Source organism: Muntiacus reevesi, chromosome 1 (assembly GCF_963930625.1).
Source record: "Muntiacus reevesi chromosome 1, mMunRee1.1, whole genome shotgun sequence".
NCBI classification, from domain to species: Eukaryota; Metazoa; Chordata; class Mammalia; order Artiodactyla; family Cervidae; genus Muntiacus; species Muntiacus reevesi.
In genome coordinates this window covers 175642561-175657874 of record NC_089249.1, presented here as the reverse complement: position 1 = coordinate 175657874, position 15314 = coordinate 175642561, and the positions used below count along the sequence as shown (strand labels likewise).

General features: G+C 52.3%; 1 protein-coding gene across 3 annotated transcripts in view; it reads right to left on the bottom strand.

Moving 5' to 3' along the window:
* The window catches only part of UBE2F (ubiquitin conjugating enzyme E2 F (putative)), a 46746-nt gene extending 34413 nt beyond the window's left edge, over positions 1-12333 (bottom strand). For all 3 annotated transcript variants that reach the window (XR_010660822.1, XM_065917158.1, XM_065917159.1), the window contains exons 1-2: positions 12164-12333; positions 7392-7525 (exon numbers count right to left, since the gene is read on the bottom strand). Coding sequence is in view for 2 of the 3 variants with exons in the window: in XM_065917158.1 (XP_065773230.1) it covers positions 7392-7509 (118 nt within the window). In the remaining variant the exon portion in view is untranslated. The remainder of the gene's footprint in view (positions 1-7391; positions 7526-12163) is intronic.
* Between the last annotated feature and the right edge of the window lie 2981 nt (positions 12334-15314).

Below are 15314 nucleotides of genomic sequence, written 5' to 3'. Positions count from 1 at the left end.
TTCATAGAGCAGGGCACTGGGCAAAGGAATGCTCTGATGCGGTTCACATGGGCCTTCTGACCAGGACGGGGTCAAGGACCTGGCTCTGCTCCAACAGTGCACACAGGGCATTCATTTTATCAAAAAAGTGCACATCTTACCAAATGAGTTGTGCATATTAATCACTTCTAAATAAACATTATCCATATGATGAAACCTATATAGTTTTAAGGCAAATACTATTTACATATTTATTACACTATTAGCTTTTGATTGGTAAGAATTTACAAGAAACCCTTCTTGAGGACCATTTGGAGAGACCGATGCTGCCCCCGGGACCCAGTTTTCTCTGGCAGGCCTATTCTGACTGCTGTCCTAAGAGCTCTGGTCATTCAGTTTCACAAAAGCCCAGTGAAACAGAAAACGTGCCCAGAGGACGTGAAAGGGGGCCACATGACAGAAGGGAAATACTTGAGAAGACAGGTTGGCACCAAGGAACAGGGAAGAGGTGAGGTCTGGGCGCAGGAGGGCAGAGAGGCACTGACCAGGGCATCATGTTGACCGAGAGACAGAACGGACCCTGCACACAGGGATGGGGTCGGGGGACGAGAGGCTCTCAGCTGAGGATGCCTCACATGGGACAGGGACTCTCCGCCCTGACTGCACACAATCATCGGGGGCGTACAATCCACGTAGTGTAAACAGACCAACGTCAAGTTTACAGTTCAGTAACTCTTAGTAAAACTTGGAGCTGTGCATCCATCCCCACAATCTAGTACCTGCTGAGCAACCCTTCACCCCCTCATCCAGACCAATTACACTGAAAAGCCTGGGTGGGGCCAAGGCCCCTGAATCTTACTATTCTCTTCAAGTGTAGGAAACCACTGTTGGCTATTCTGCCAAGCTAAAATATCTACACACAGCTATTTTCATAGACGGATTTAATAATTTCACATCGTGGTCTAGAATCAAACTCCAAAGAAGTGTGTTATGCCTGAACTTCCCCGTCAGTGTAACTCCCTTGGGGAAGGAAGATGAGGGCCAGGAAGGGCAGCCCCCAAACCCAGTCCAGTGATGACCACAACCACAGTCAGGGCCTCTGGACCAAGAATCAGTGCGTGCAAGAAATGTGACCTTAGAGGTAGAAGGGTTTCATTAAAGAAGCTTGACACTTTGGTCCAGCCCAGGACAGAAGATAAATGAACTACAATGCAGTGTTCCTCTCAGGGAGGGGTCACAAATGACACCTGTACACTTCAAATGAGGGCAAACAGTAATTCACTAACAGCAATTAACTCAGAAAGTGTTGAGTCTCTAAGTTGTGTCCAACTTTTTTTCAACCCAATGGACTGTAACCCACTAGGTTCCTCTCTCCATGCAATTTCCCAGGCAAGAATACTGGAGCAAGTTGCCATTTCCTTCTCCAGGGGATCTTCCCAACCCAGGGATTGAACCTGAGTTTCCTGCATTGCAGGTGGATTCTTTACTGCTGAGCCAGCAGGGAAGCCCAATTAACTCAGAATCTACGTACAAAGACTATGACCAAACAAACGAGCGATCTGCTTTACATGCCTGAGAGGCCTCTTGGCAGAGCAGCAGTCCTGCCCTGCTCGAAGGACACTCACTACCCCCACCTGGAAGGTACCAAGAAGTTATTTTTAAACTGCCAAAGTCTTGCCTATTCCAACCAAAGATGCTAACACCTCTCTGGCTCACCAGCCCAGTCTTTGGAGAGATACCTGGCACCTTGCACAATTAAGTGGCTGCACAACTTCCTTCTAAGAAATTAGACTCTTTTCCTTTCTAACTAAAGACCAAACCACAGAGCCCACTTGAAGCACAACTGCACTGAAATGTCAGATTACAAAATCCACCCATTACCACAATGGCCCCCACACAGCATGGACCCCCCTCCTGCTGTGGGCTGCTCACAACACAGTGCTCCAGCTGCTTCCCACCCCTGGAACCTGCACATTATCCATGGTGGGGGCTGCACATTCTAATCCAGCCCTGGGACCCCAGTCCCTGGGCCTGAGCTTGGCACACATGGAGTGCTTGGGAAATGCTTGACCAACAAGCACACTTGCCAGCAGAGCAGCAGTACTTGCCGTGTGGACATCCTGAGATATGAGGAGCTTTGTTCCTCATACAGTTGGTGACCAAGGCATTCCAAAGGTGTAGTGGATTGAACTGAGCCCCCTGCCCAAGTTCATATGTTGAAGCCCTAAACTCACGTGATGACATAAGGTGGGGCCTCTAGGATGTAATTAGGGTTAAATGAGGTGGGGTGGGGCCCTCATGATAAGATTAGTGCCCTTACGGGAAAAGACCCAGGTACTTACAAGCGAGGAAGCCCTCCCTAGGAACTGAATCTGCCAATGCCTTGGCCTTGGCCTTCCCCATGTCCAGGCCCCCCCCAACTCCCACGTCTGTGGTATTCTATCATGGTACCTTGAGCTGACTAAAACCAAGCCCAATCACAGGTGCCAATGGTTCTGGGCAGGAGCCAGTTCCAAGCACTGTCAGGAAACCCAGGCAGGACAGCTGTGCCCTCTGACCCAGGTAGAGCTGGAAGCTGCTGCCCTGAAGACTCGATTGCCTCTTCTTACCTCTATTACCCCTACTTCTTAGGTTTCTCAATCTAGGACTTTACCTCTTAGCTTCCTGTATGTCTTTACGCCTTGAGTGCCTCTTCTGCACTGCCAGTGTCCATGAACAGTGCCTTTATGGAGAGACACCTGCCCCAAGGGCATCATCCCACTCCCAGAGACGGCACTGCTACAGCTGAGGCCAAGCCCCCACTGAGCCACTTCCACTCAGTCTAAGGGCCTTCCAGCAGCACACTGCAGAAAGAGGGCCACAGGAGAGGAATCAGGGCTACGCCACACTCTGGGGCAGCAAGGATGTAACCCTGAAAACCAGCGTCTGCAGCAGAGACTGCTCTGGATGGGGGTGGAGTCCCATGGCGTCCAACCACCCACTCCCAACATGAGCAGACAAAACTGACTGGAACCTTCACTCCTCTTGCACAGATCCTCCCCACCCCCGCCGGCCCTGCCTTCCCCAGATCCAGGGCTATCTGGGGCTATTTGGCAAGTCCAAGGGGGCTGCCACATTCCCAGGCGGTTTCACTGGTGTTTAAAACCCTGTAAGAAAGCATTAAAGGGGAGCCGTGGGCCACCACCTTACTCCACGTTAGTAGGGCTCCTCCTCTCTGGGCTACTGCCCTAGTTTTATTTTAAACACATTTTATAACACATAGCCCACAACTTCACACGCTGCTAAATGCTCTGGACACTCTGCCAGCATGGCCAGCCCACCTCCAGAGTCCTGGGCAGGGCTGGCAAGGACAAAAAAGCTCTGGAGAACAAATGCTTCTCTCTCGCCCATTCTTCCAGGAAGCACCCTGGACCAGAGCCCTCCCTATACCACCATAGCACTGGACTGCTCCGGTGGGCACAGAAGTGCTCAACCAGGGAGGCCGCATGTGGCCCCTTGTTGGGACACCTGCACCTTGGATGTTGGAAAGCCCATGCAGGTAGGCAGCCAGGCCTCTTGGCTCGGCAAACCAGGCCAGGAGCACAGAGAGCTGCCACAGCCATGGAAACAAGAACACCAGGGGCCACTTGGGGCACAGGGGCTGAGGGGATGAAGGCTGCAGAATCAGTCCTTGTAGTTTCCAACTCCAGACCTGGCCCTGAACTCAGTCAGCGCAACACCAAATCTCCACATTTAGCAAACGCTTCCAGTCAGCCTGTCTGGAGCCCCGAGAGGTCTTCAGGGGTCACTAACAGGAGGCTGGCACACACTGGGCAGTAAAATCTTCGTCAAATGAATAAGTCGAAGGACAGGGAGACACGCTGACATGTTCCCATTATGTGAAAAGTAAGCTTCAGAAAGAAGAAAGTAGACCATTCTGCCCAGAGGCTTTTTTGGGAGGTGGGGAGCATCATCAGACTCAGAACTAATAGACCCAGCGGAACCACAAAGGCCCACCAGAAAGCAGCGCCCCCAACCTGTGGCTGAGAACACAGGGAATAGCTCCTAGCCATTCTGGGGCCAACAGGAAATGCAGACCCAACACTCTCCCCCCAGCATCCCCAGCTCCCAGGACTCAGGACAGACAGCAGCCCTCAGTCTTCACGCAGAAACACTCAACTGCTCTACCTCAGGGACTGCTGTTGCAAGCACCTCTCCAGTTCCAGCCTGGAGGATGTCCTTGAGGGTGACCCTTAGGGATGTAAATGAAAAGTTGGTGTGGCCCAGGGGCCAGCATGCTGGCCAGCTGCTCCAAGGCAGGCCCCGGTGCTTCCAGGGACAGCTGGCTACACCTGTCACCTTCTGAACCAGGCCCACAATTCTTCAGTTGTGCAGCCACCACTGGCCCTCACCACTGGAGACGAGTGTCCCTGTGAACCTTCAACCTCCCATGTTAACCCCACGGCCATGTACACCGAGCCAGATCCCCTACTGTGTAAGCTCATCCAAGCACGACAACAGACCAGATAAAAAAATATTTTTGCCTGGAAGCGTCTGTGGTCTTTCCTCTGGGATATGGGGCACACGGCCCAGATGCCCTCTCAGTGAGGGCTGACAGCAGACAGCCTTCAGTTCTCAGTCCTTCCGGGAACTGTGAGGTGCACAGAGCTCCTGCCTCGGGCCAGACTGGTCGACAGAGAGCAGGAAGGCCTGACAGTCTTACCTGACTGGGGTCTGCTCCGAAGGGCTGAGCTGGCCCCGGAGCAGAGGGGCAGGAGCAGACCGACAGGCCCTTGTCTGTCCTGGGGCCTTCGTCAGAGCTCTCCCTCTTCCCTGCTCCTGCTTGCTCCACCACCCTCCAGAGGATCAGTCCCAGGGACACCATTCAATAACCTCATGGTATGCCAAACTCCCCACTTTGAGAGCTCAGCACACAGCACTGAGCCCCAAAGACACATTAACACACTTTTCTACAACTTATTGATCCTCACAAGTAACACTTTCACAGGAGCCAGAGGCAAAGCCACAGCCCCGGGTGACTGTCCTGACTGCAGCAATCCTGCTGAACACAGACAACCAACCTACCTTTTTCCAAGCCTCAAAAGGGGAGTTTCACCTAGAAGGGATTCTTGGAATTATCACTCCTCCAAGGGCTTCACCAGGCCCACAGGAGCCATGGACTGCATCAGACTTCACTTCCACCATCAGAAATCCCCAGAATGAAGGCTGCGGCCACATCCAACCAGGAGAAGCAGTGCTACAGGGGTGGACCAAGCAATCATCACCCATCAGAGCATCCTCTATCAGGCACCTCTTGCCACAGCTTCCTCTCTCAGGACAGACCCACCCTTCCTCTCCACCTACTCCCCACCAGAAGCCCAAACTACTCACCACTCAGTCAGCCTGGCCGCCCCCAGCCTGAGGGAGAGAGCAGATCACACGAGAGCCGTGTTACTCTGAGTCCTGCTGCACAAACACCCATCAACTGCAAGTGCTTTGGGGCCCAGAACCCTAATAACCCCCAGTGTTTCTGGGAGAAAGAACTGGTGGCCTCGCGAGGAGGTTCCGCACCTCTCCCTGATGAGACTCATACCAAAAGACCTCAATCCAGCCTGTCAACCCAGGCAAAGACATCTCCTGTTCTAGGCGCTGGGACCGAGTCCAGCACTGTGGGCCTCAGCGGGCCCCCTTGGGCTGCGTCAGGCCCTGGAGGCACCTGGGCATTCCCTGGGAGTCCCTGAGCAGGAGGAGGTGTGGTGGGGCCTGGTGCCTCTTGAATTCTGTCTTCTGTGGACTCACACCTCTGCTCTGCTCCTTCAGGCTCTGCTCCCCAAGTGCCTTCCCTACCCCAAAATGTGGGTCTGGCTGTCTTGCTACAAAAAAGCTGAAACCTGGGCAAGTTTTTGAATCCCTCTAAGCCTCAGTTCTTCAGTTGTAAAATGAACTACCCACCTGGCAAGGCTTCATCAAAGTCAAACAAGAACTGCCCCATAAAGTCCCCAACAGAGGGTCTTGCCCCAAGTGCTCAGTGGACAGCAGCTGCCATCAGCCGTGACAAGGAGATGGAAAGAAGGCGACACTGTCTATTGTGCCAGTGTCCCACCCGCAGAGTTCAGGACAACTCTCCCTCATAACAACTCCCTGGCATTAGAACACCCTCCCCTTGAAGGACCACAACCTCAAGCATCGAACCCCTTCCCTGGCTTGTTTGTCTGGCTCCTGGCTTCTCTGTAGATGGAACCCTAGAGCCAGGAGCCAGGAAAGTCTTACCAGGCCTTCCAAGTAAGGGGCTACAGCCAGGCCCCACCCTCAGTGCCCAAAGGGTAAACTTCCTGCACTGTAACAAACTGAATGCAGTCTATGCTCTCCCTGACATAGCAAGTACTAACAAAATGTCAAAAAACGATCCTTACTCCATCTTTAGCCCATCATCCCTCAGGCTGGGAGAACCAGAGCTCATCAGGACCCAAGAGGCAGAGAGAAAGCAGGGTCAAGGGCACCACCAGTCTCCCCGAACCCAGCACCTCTGTTCACAGACGCAGCGGTGCTTTATTTCTGAGAAGGCCCAGCATGGGGCACTCATACATGCCAGGTCTCCCACATCAGATCTGTTCCCAGACATGCAAACGCCAGGAACCCCATGGTGTCCACCTAATACAAAATGAAACAGGCGGTTCTAACAAGTTAGTTAACACTCTGTGCTTCTTGGATCCTTACACTTACAAAATGTAAACATGCGTCTTAAAGTAAAAAAGTGCTGCCAGGTATAAGGTATTTCAAGGAAACCGTTTCTTCTTCTGTGGGTCTCATGATCCTGGGAAACTGCCTTTGCACTCAAGAGTTCCAACTCTGTTCAATGACTAACTGCACAAGTTTCACACACATACATATCCATCCACACACACACTACATAACCCTTCTCCAAACACTACACAGCTCTAGGACACCTTTATTAATTCTGTGAAGAGAATCAATTTTGTACAAGGTTCTCCTAAGGCTGTGATTTGAATGAGAGAGAAAAGGACCCTAAGAAATTACCCTCCCTCTACAGATGAGATCCTCTGGTGCTGAGGAGTCTGGGAGAAAGGATGAACCCCACCCCCCACCTAAGACAGCACCGAGACCAGAGTCGTGGGTCTGCTGTCCCTGGCGCCTTATTCCTTCCACTAGCACTCTGGTGGCCCCTTAGAGAACACCCCAACTATGTAAGATACATCACAGTTCTAATACCATTTTCCTGCCATCGGCATTCCCACAGTGTGTGCACAGGGCAAAGTCCTTCTGTTGTAAGCAACGAGGAGTCATATTTAAAAATATCTTGAAACAGGTATTTCTATTTAGCAGCAACAGGCTGCTTCATATCCCCAAAGAGCCACACGCCAGACATCATTTTGTTGTGGGATATAAAAACAGCTCACTTGGGTGGCCCTTACCTTTAACAAGCAGCCTGTCCCTCACAGACACCCGCCGACTGGAGTCAGAGGCTGTGGCTGACGCCCGGGATCCTTTGAGACCGTCATCCCGCTTCAGCTTGCTTGCCAGCGTCAGCATCACTGCTGCCTTTTTCCTGAAAGGCCAAAGGCAGGTTAAGCACTCATCTCCAGACACTGAGACAATGAGGTAAGGTGATTTTTAAATTTTTCCCATAATTTAGTTGTAGAAAAATGTAGCATGTAAGATAGATTAATAAGACTACATTCCTCCATAATGAATTTGGGTAAACTCTATGCCTCTCTAAATCTGATTTTTTTAAAGTATGAATGAAAATTTTAAAGGAGAGCCAAGCATTCAACACTCACTGAGCAGCAGGCCCTGGGATGTAGAGCAGGCCCTGGGATGTACAGCTGTCTACGGCAGCCTCCACTGACGGGTTCCACATGGGCCCACCACTGTTCACTGCCCTCCCCTGCTGCAGGGACCATGCCTCTGAGGGTGTGGCCCCAGTGTCCGCCCCTGGTGAGGAGGGAGCACCGCAACGCTTCCCCCACTCCTTTAAGAAAGGTGTGGCTAGAACCTTAGTAAGCATCTTCACTTTTGTGTGTATTGTGCTGTACTCACACTGGAAGGCAATAGCAACTTAATTAAGTTATAATTAATGCCCCAAACTAGATTCTTTTCACTGGGCTGCTTCCAGCCCACTGTGTTGCAGGCTCCCTCCCTGACAGCTCACTGGGAAGGACAATAAAAACCAAGCACAGGTGATGCACCTGACTGCTTGGGAAAAAGGACTTAAGGTGTCAGCAGTGTTTACAGACAGAACTGTCCTCAAGCATCGCCTTCTTTATGTACACAAACCGCCATTCCTGACGGGCCTCCTGACTCCTGCATGCTTTACCAGTCAGAGAGGAACTCTGAAACGTCTGACTGAAGACAAAAATTGATCACCAGCTCAATATTTTCATAATTTCCTCTGTTGTTTTAGTATCGTTTTCTTGCAATATCACTCTGATCATTTTCAAGAGAAAATGATCCAGAACTTCCAGATGAAAAATTTAAACCGACGTAAGGAAAGAACTTTTAGTTTGAGGCCAAGGTCCTGAAAGTCAAACTGTAAGAATAACTCTCTCCCAAGTGATATTTTTTGGAGAAGGAAATGGCAACCCACTCCAGTATCCTTGCCTAGAAAATCTCATGGACACAGTAGCCTGGTGGGCCGCAGTCCATGGGGCCGCAAAGAGTCAGCACGACTGATCGACTAACACTTAAGTGATCTCTTCAGCCATTTTAATCCAGGTCCCTCACTTTTCACACCATCATCTGTGTATCTCCCCACCCTACAAAGACTATAAGATTTTATTTGCTATTATGAAAACAATATATTGAATATGCTCTTCTGAACTACACAGGACCTATCACTCACCTAATCCCTTTAGGAACCACTGGTCTCAATGCTTCAAAAGACAGTTCTATTACACGTCAGCACTCACGAGCTCCTAGAATGTCAGCTCTGGGAAGGACCCCTTCCCCTGACTCCTACTTTTTCATGGATGTGGATTCTGGGACAGCTGGGGCCCAGGATCTGGATTGTGTGAGGCCACTCAGCTGCTAGAAGAGGTCACCATAGAAACACTGGTTTCCCACGAGTAGATGATGGGGCTGTTTCTATCCTGAAGCTGGTGATGGTTCCAGGGCTATATACACACATCAAGACTGATCAAATCACACGATTTAAACACGTACAGCATAGTGGACTTCAGTTGTACCTCAGTAAAATTGGTCAAAATGTGACTCCAAGCCATCACTAGTTTCCTTATTCCCACTCTACCATGCCGTCTCCCCAGGTGGGCCTATGGAGAGGACATAATTCTTTAACACACATCTCAGCTTCACCCAGCGAGGGGGACTATCGCTTCAGCTGACAAAGCAATCTCATGAGGGAGGACTGGGGTGGTGTCAGGAACACCTGTGGGCTCCAGCCCACAAGTTACCAGGGACAGCAGCACCATCTACAGTCTGGGGTTCCTGCTCACCCCCACCTCCCCGCCCAGTCCTGCTCCAGGGAGCTTGTTATTAACCTCTCAAGCAGATCTGGATCCCAAAGCAGTGTCTGTCTCCCGACCAAGCCCACTGCCAGGCACCCAGACTTGAGGACACCAGTCCTGCCACATGGACAGGGTGGCCTGATGATGGGCCAAGATCTCCATCTATCACAAAGTCCACTTGGTTTTTAAACTCTAGCTGACCTTGGTAACACAAACATGGCAAACAAAAGCACAGCTTGTGTAAAGAGAGTTCGGTAGGCAGTACCCTAGGAAAGTCATAATAAAGAGCCCAGTGGAGTGGGTCCCAGGGCACACGACTGGCCCACACCCAGCTCCCTGCGGACCTGCACGAAAGGGGCTGTTCAGAGGGTCCTGGCAAGATCGACTGACACAAAGAAAGGCTCACACCAAGATGCTTCTGTGTCACCTCAGCCTATGGACTCTGCTTAATTATCTTACACTCCTACCCCACACTAAATTCTTCTCTGTGGGCAGAGTATGCCCCATACGCAATTCCATTTAGTCAGATTCCTGGTTGTCAATATTCAACAAGTTTGTGACCCCTAATAAAAGACACTGGGCTCTGATTAAGCAAGATATAAAACACTGTGATGTCCCGTTTTTCCATAGAAGACAAAATATATTTTGAAAATTCTAAGAAATCTAATTATATAATGACCAACTTTTCTCCATCATCTGTATCATTTTCATATACCACTTTAGGGATAAACCAAAGGTCTAATTTGGGCATGTTCCATAGCTGTTAATTTAACTCTGTGCAAAGAGATGTAAATGAAAATAAATTATTCAGGCTGTCAGTTTAACTGAACACCTGTGGCTTGCTTCAGAATTCTCTTTTCCTTCGTCGATATACTTCACCCTTTGAAGACCTGGTTTAAAACTAAAATTTCCTTTTTACCAAAAATTACACTTTGACCATGGCAGCATTTTCAGTAACAAATCAATTACACTGAATAGCACACTCAGTCTCTAAATTCCTTAAGTTGTAACTGGCCCATTTATGTTCTTCCTCTGGGTGGGACTTTATTGCAACTGTTCAAAGATTTTTATGTGCTACTACTGTGGTTTAGTTGCTAAGTTGTATTTGACTCTTTAGCAACCCCAGGGAAGTACCGGTCAGGCTTCTCTGTCCATGGGACTTCCCAAGGCAAGAATACTGGAGTGGATTGCCATTTCCTTCTCCAGGTGATCCTCCCAACCCAGGGATCCAACTTGAGTCTCATGCATTGCAAGCATTTTCTTTACCACTGAGCCACCAGGGAAGCCCCTGTGCAGTTTACTAGGTTCATCATCAAGGAGTACTCAGCATTCTGGCCTGCAGTTGCAAAATCAAGCCAGGCCACCTGTACAGGCGCCAGTCAGAGAATAGGGTGGGGTACTCCTTAGTTACAATTCTTCCTGCCTTGGCAGAGTCCCAATCTAAGTGTAAAAGGTGGAACCCCATGTCACTAGGGGTAACCAACTCCACAGTCAAAAAGGGGCCCAGATCAGGACATAAAAATGTCCACACCCCATTCTCCTCCTTCAGAAGGCCAGGGCCCAAGGAACCCACCCACCTGGCTCAGTGGTTGGCTGCCTAATGACCTTTGGAGCCCAGCCCTTTTATCTGGAGCGGTCAACCTGCCTCCCCCTGCCCTGCCTACTACCTGAGGGGCAGTTTGTTCCGGTGGAGGTCCTCAAGCCCCTTAACAGTTAACCTCCTGGTGATTCTTTGAACATCTCCCCCACGTGGGCCCTTCCTCTGCCTCATCCCCTTACCAGCCTGGAACCCTCCGTACAAAGTAGAGGGGCCTCCTCCCTGTTCTCAGCGACACCTCGCTCATTTCTGGAAGCTTCTGCTCAATCTGACATTCAGGTCTGGATGCCCTGCCTCCCCTCACCACTTCATCCTGCTTCTTCCTTCGGATAACCGATGACTAGGCAGCAGATTCCCGCACCTCCTCCAAGAAGCCTTCTCCGGCCACTCCGAAACCGTCCTGACCCCACTTGGGAGCTGGAGGGAAGGCAGAGGGGCGGGCCCGATCCCGCGTATGACAGATGAGGGAACCGAGACCCGGGGAAGGGAGGGCCACACCCAAGACTCCACAGCAGCCGGGACTCGGCGGCCTTAGGGATGGGTCCAAGATGTCCTTCCCCATCCTCTGCCCCGGGAAGACCCTCCAAACCGGCCCCGGTCGTCCCCAGTGGGAAGCCGCAGGCACGCCGGCGAGGCGGCCGCCCGGCTCCTCCGCACCCTCAGGGGCGCCCCCCGACTCCCGGGCCTAGCCCGATTCCCCCGGACGTCAAGAGTCCGGCTGCCCGCGTCCGAGTCCCGCCGCCTCCAGCCACTTTGGACCGGTGACCTTGAGCCCGCTGGGCGCTGCGTTTCCTCGCGGACAATGCGGCTCGCAGCTTCCCCATGAGACGGCGGGCGGAAGGGGGGGCCGCGGTGTGCCCCCAAAGTCCGGGCTCGGGCGAGCTTGTCCGTGGAGCCGGAGGCGGCCAGCGCCCCGGCCCCAGCCCCGCACTCTCCAGTCCGCGCCCCGCGGCGCCCGCCGGCCCTCCGGCCCCCCACAGCGCCCGGCCGTGAGGAGAGGAGCGGCGCGGCCTGAGGCGGCCCTACGCCCGCCCGCCCGCCGGGTGCACCGGCGCCGAGGGAGCCAAGCCGCCCTCCCGCGGCCGGCGGCCGCCCGCCGCCCGCCGCAGGGCTGCGCTCTTCTCACCTGGGCACCCCGAGACAGGCGAGGCGGGCCCGGCGCCCAACACCATGCCCCAGCCGGCCGGCGGCAGCGAGACGCGGCCCCTCACAGCCTGCACCGGCTCCGGGCGGCGGGACCGGAAGTGGCGAGGCGGGGACTCGGCCGCTCTCGCCTGAGGCGGCGGCGGCGGCGACTGCAGCGGGCGCTTTAAAAAAAAAATTCAAAGGCCCGAAGAACTTTATTTGGAGCCTGAATGCGAACAGCAGTGCGCACTGGGAAAGGGGACTGGATTCGGCGGCCGGCTCTGGGGCCTGGCTCATTGGCTGCGGGGCGGGCACGGATCTTGCGACCCTCGCTGATTGGCCAGTAGCGACAGGGGGGCGGGTCGGGCGGGTCGCCCAGTCAGATCCCGAGCCTGCGCGCCAGAGCTCCTGGGACTCCGAGCTGTGTTCATGCCTCCATTCATTTGGTCCTGTGCTGGGTCTGGGCCTGTGGCTCCGGATCGTCACGCAGCGTGGTCCGCGGAGGCGGCCAGGCTGATGCGGACGGCTCGGTGGATGGGGCGCCCGCTGTATGCCCATCACCGTGCTCAGAATGCAGAGAAGCGCCCCCCCGCCCCCCGTACCCTGCCAAAGCCCGCACGGTCGGGACAGACCTGCAGCCTCCAAACTCCCCGGGGTGCTCGCGGGGCCCGCCGTAGAATCGGTGGGCCCTTTCCTGTTGCCCAACTTTTTTTATTCCTTCTTTCATCGCTTACACTTTTGTAAAGTACTTACTTTTAAAAATCTGTTTCAAATTGTTCTAATTTCTAGCTGCTTAAGTTCAGTTGCTCAGTCGTGTCCGACTCTGCGACCCCCATGGACTGCAGCACGCCAGCTCTCCCTTATCCATCACCAACTCCCGGAGCTTACTCACACTCATGCCCATTGAGTCGGTGATGCCATCCAACCATCTCATCCTCTGTCGTCCCCTTCTCCTCCTGCCTTCAGTCTTTCCCAGCATCAGGGTCTTTTCCAGTGAGGCAGTTCTTCACATCAGGTGGCCAAAGTATTGTAGCTTCAGCTTCAGCATCTGTCCTTCCAATGAATATTCAGGACTGATTTGCTTTAGGATGGACTGGTTGGATCTCCTTGCAGTCCAAGGGACTCTCAAGCTTCTTGAGTACACATTATTTTCCTGTCCCTTTGCGTCCTGGTGTAGTTGGTAACAGGCTCTCTGGGGGAGTTGTGCAGGGCTCCTGGAGGAGTGAGCCATCTGAGAGAAGAGGTTCACCTCGTGGACAGGGAAGAAAGGGCCAAAAAGTTAGAATTTTATTTTCAGAAGCCCCATTGAGAGGTGTTAGAGGGTGGTGAGACAGTATCAAGTTTCCTTTCTAAAAGGGGCTTCTGGTTCTGAGAGCTGGTGGAAGAGGGGACAGGCAAAGAGGAAACCTGGGTCAGCAAGACCAGTCAAGAACAAAATTCATGGTGTTACTTCTGTTTGGGGACAGTTTCCTCTTTCTTTACCCTAAATTTTTCTAAGCTTCGACATCACTTTCTCAGAGAGGGCTGAAAGCTGTGCAAGGGGTGAAAGGGGTGAAAGCTGTGAAAGGGGTGCAAGTGCCCCTCTGTGATTTTGCTGAAACCCTGAGCTTCCTTGTTCCTGGTGGTCAAGGCCAGTGCCTGTTTCCATCAGCTCCTCTTCTGTGTTTCACATCGTCTGACCCTCCTCCCCAGTCCTGACATATAACATGTACCAGATAAATACTACCCGAGCTTGTTGCAGGAGTCCTGGAGAGAGAAGATAAGGCCTTGAAGCAAGGCAGCAAGTGAAGGTGCAGTGGGCTGGCCTGGGTGCTTGTCTTGCTGAGGAACTCTCTATAGGACAGCCTGAGTACACACAGGCCCGTGGTGGCCACACCTCACCAATGCAGGTAAATGAAGCCATTCCTAGCTCCATTTCATGAGGCTGCCTCATGCCTTCATCTGAGCCTTATTTAGGGACTTGGTTGATTCCTATAATCTTCACAACAAGCTAATGAAACAGGTGTTTTATTATCTCTGTAGATGAGGAAACCAAGGCACAGATGTCATCTGCCTGCCAAGGTGGAGCTGGGGGTCTGCCCTCAACCCGTGCACCATGGTGGCTGGTGCTGCCATCAGTCAAGAGAAGGGCAGTGCTGGCCCTCCTGCTTCCTAGGGAAGCAATTGGTTTTCATCCATAATCCCTTCAGAACCAAGCTTTGACTAACTTAAGCACAAAAGACTTAGAGGACAAGATATACATGTGGAATCAATCTGAGGAGGAAACTGGGAGCCTGGCTCCTAGCCCTTAGTGGCTCCAGCTGAATCTTGGCCTCTGGGGACTGGCCTTGTCCTACCAGATGCTTCTGTGTAGCTGGGGCCTGGCCTGAGATATGTCTTTACAATCTAAGCCATGGAGGGACAGTCGCTTCCCTCCCAGCCTCCCATGTGTGCGTGCATGTGGGCATGTTGGTGTGTGCTCATGCCCATGTATGTGTGTGCATGTGGGCATGCCTGTGTGTATGTGTGCATGCATGTGTACATGCCTGTGTGTACATGCATCTGTGTGCAACTGCCTGTGTGCACATGCCCATGCACCTATATGTAAGGGCGGAAGGGGTAGAGGACCAGTTGTGAGCCTCTAGTAGGGAAGAACTTTTGTATTCTATTACAAGTTAATCATCAAAGGGATATTGCCTATAAATTTAGATGATACATAATGACCCATCCTTGGGAACCCTCTGCTGCCAGGTAATGAGCATTAACCTAAAACTCATTTGTTTATCTCACGGGAACCATCCTGACCAGGCTCACAAGTGAATGACTGCAGGAAGGAAGAAATTAACACATCCCCTCCAGAGGCTGATGGGGACCAGGAAGTGTTTGACTTTACCCACCTTCACTTTTAGTATAAAAGAAGTCTGAATTCTAACTTGGGTGGGATGGTTCTTGGGGACACTGGTCCATCATCTTCTCAGTCTGCTGGCTTTCTGAGTAAAGTCGCTATTTCTTGCCCGAGCAACTCCTCTCTTGATTTATTGGCCTGTCATGCAGCAGGCAGCATGAGCTTGGACTCCATAACAAGCCTCTGAGAATAGCACAGTGCCCAGGGATGAGCAGGTGGACACAATTCTTCTGGTGTCCTTTCCACCTCCTTCATCCCTACCCTGAGA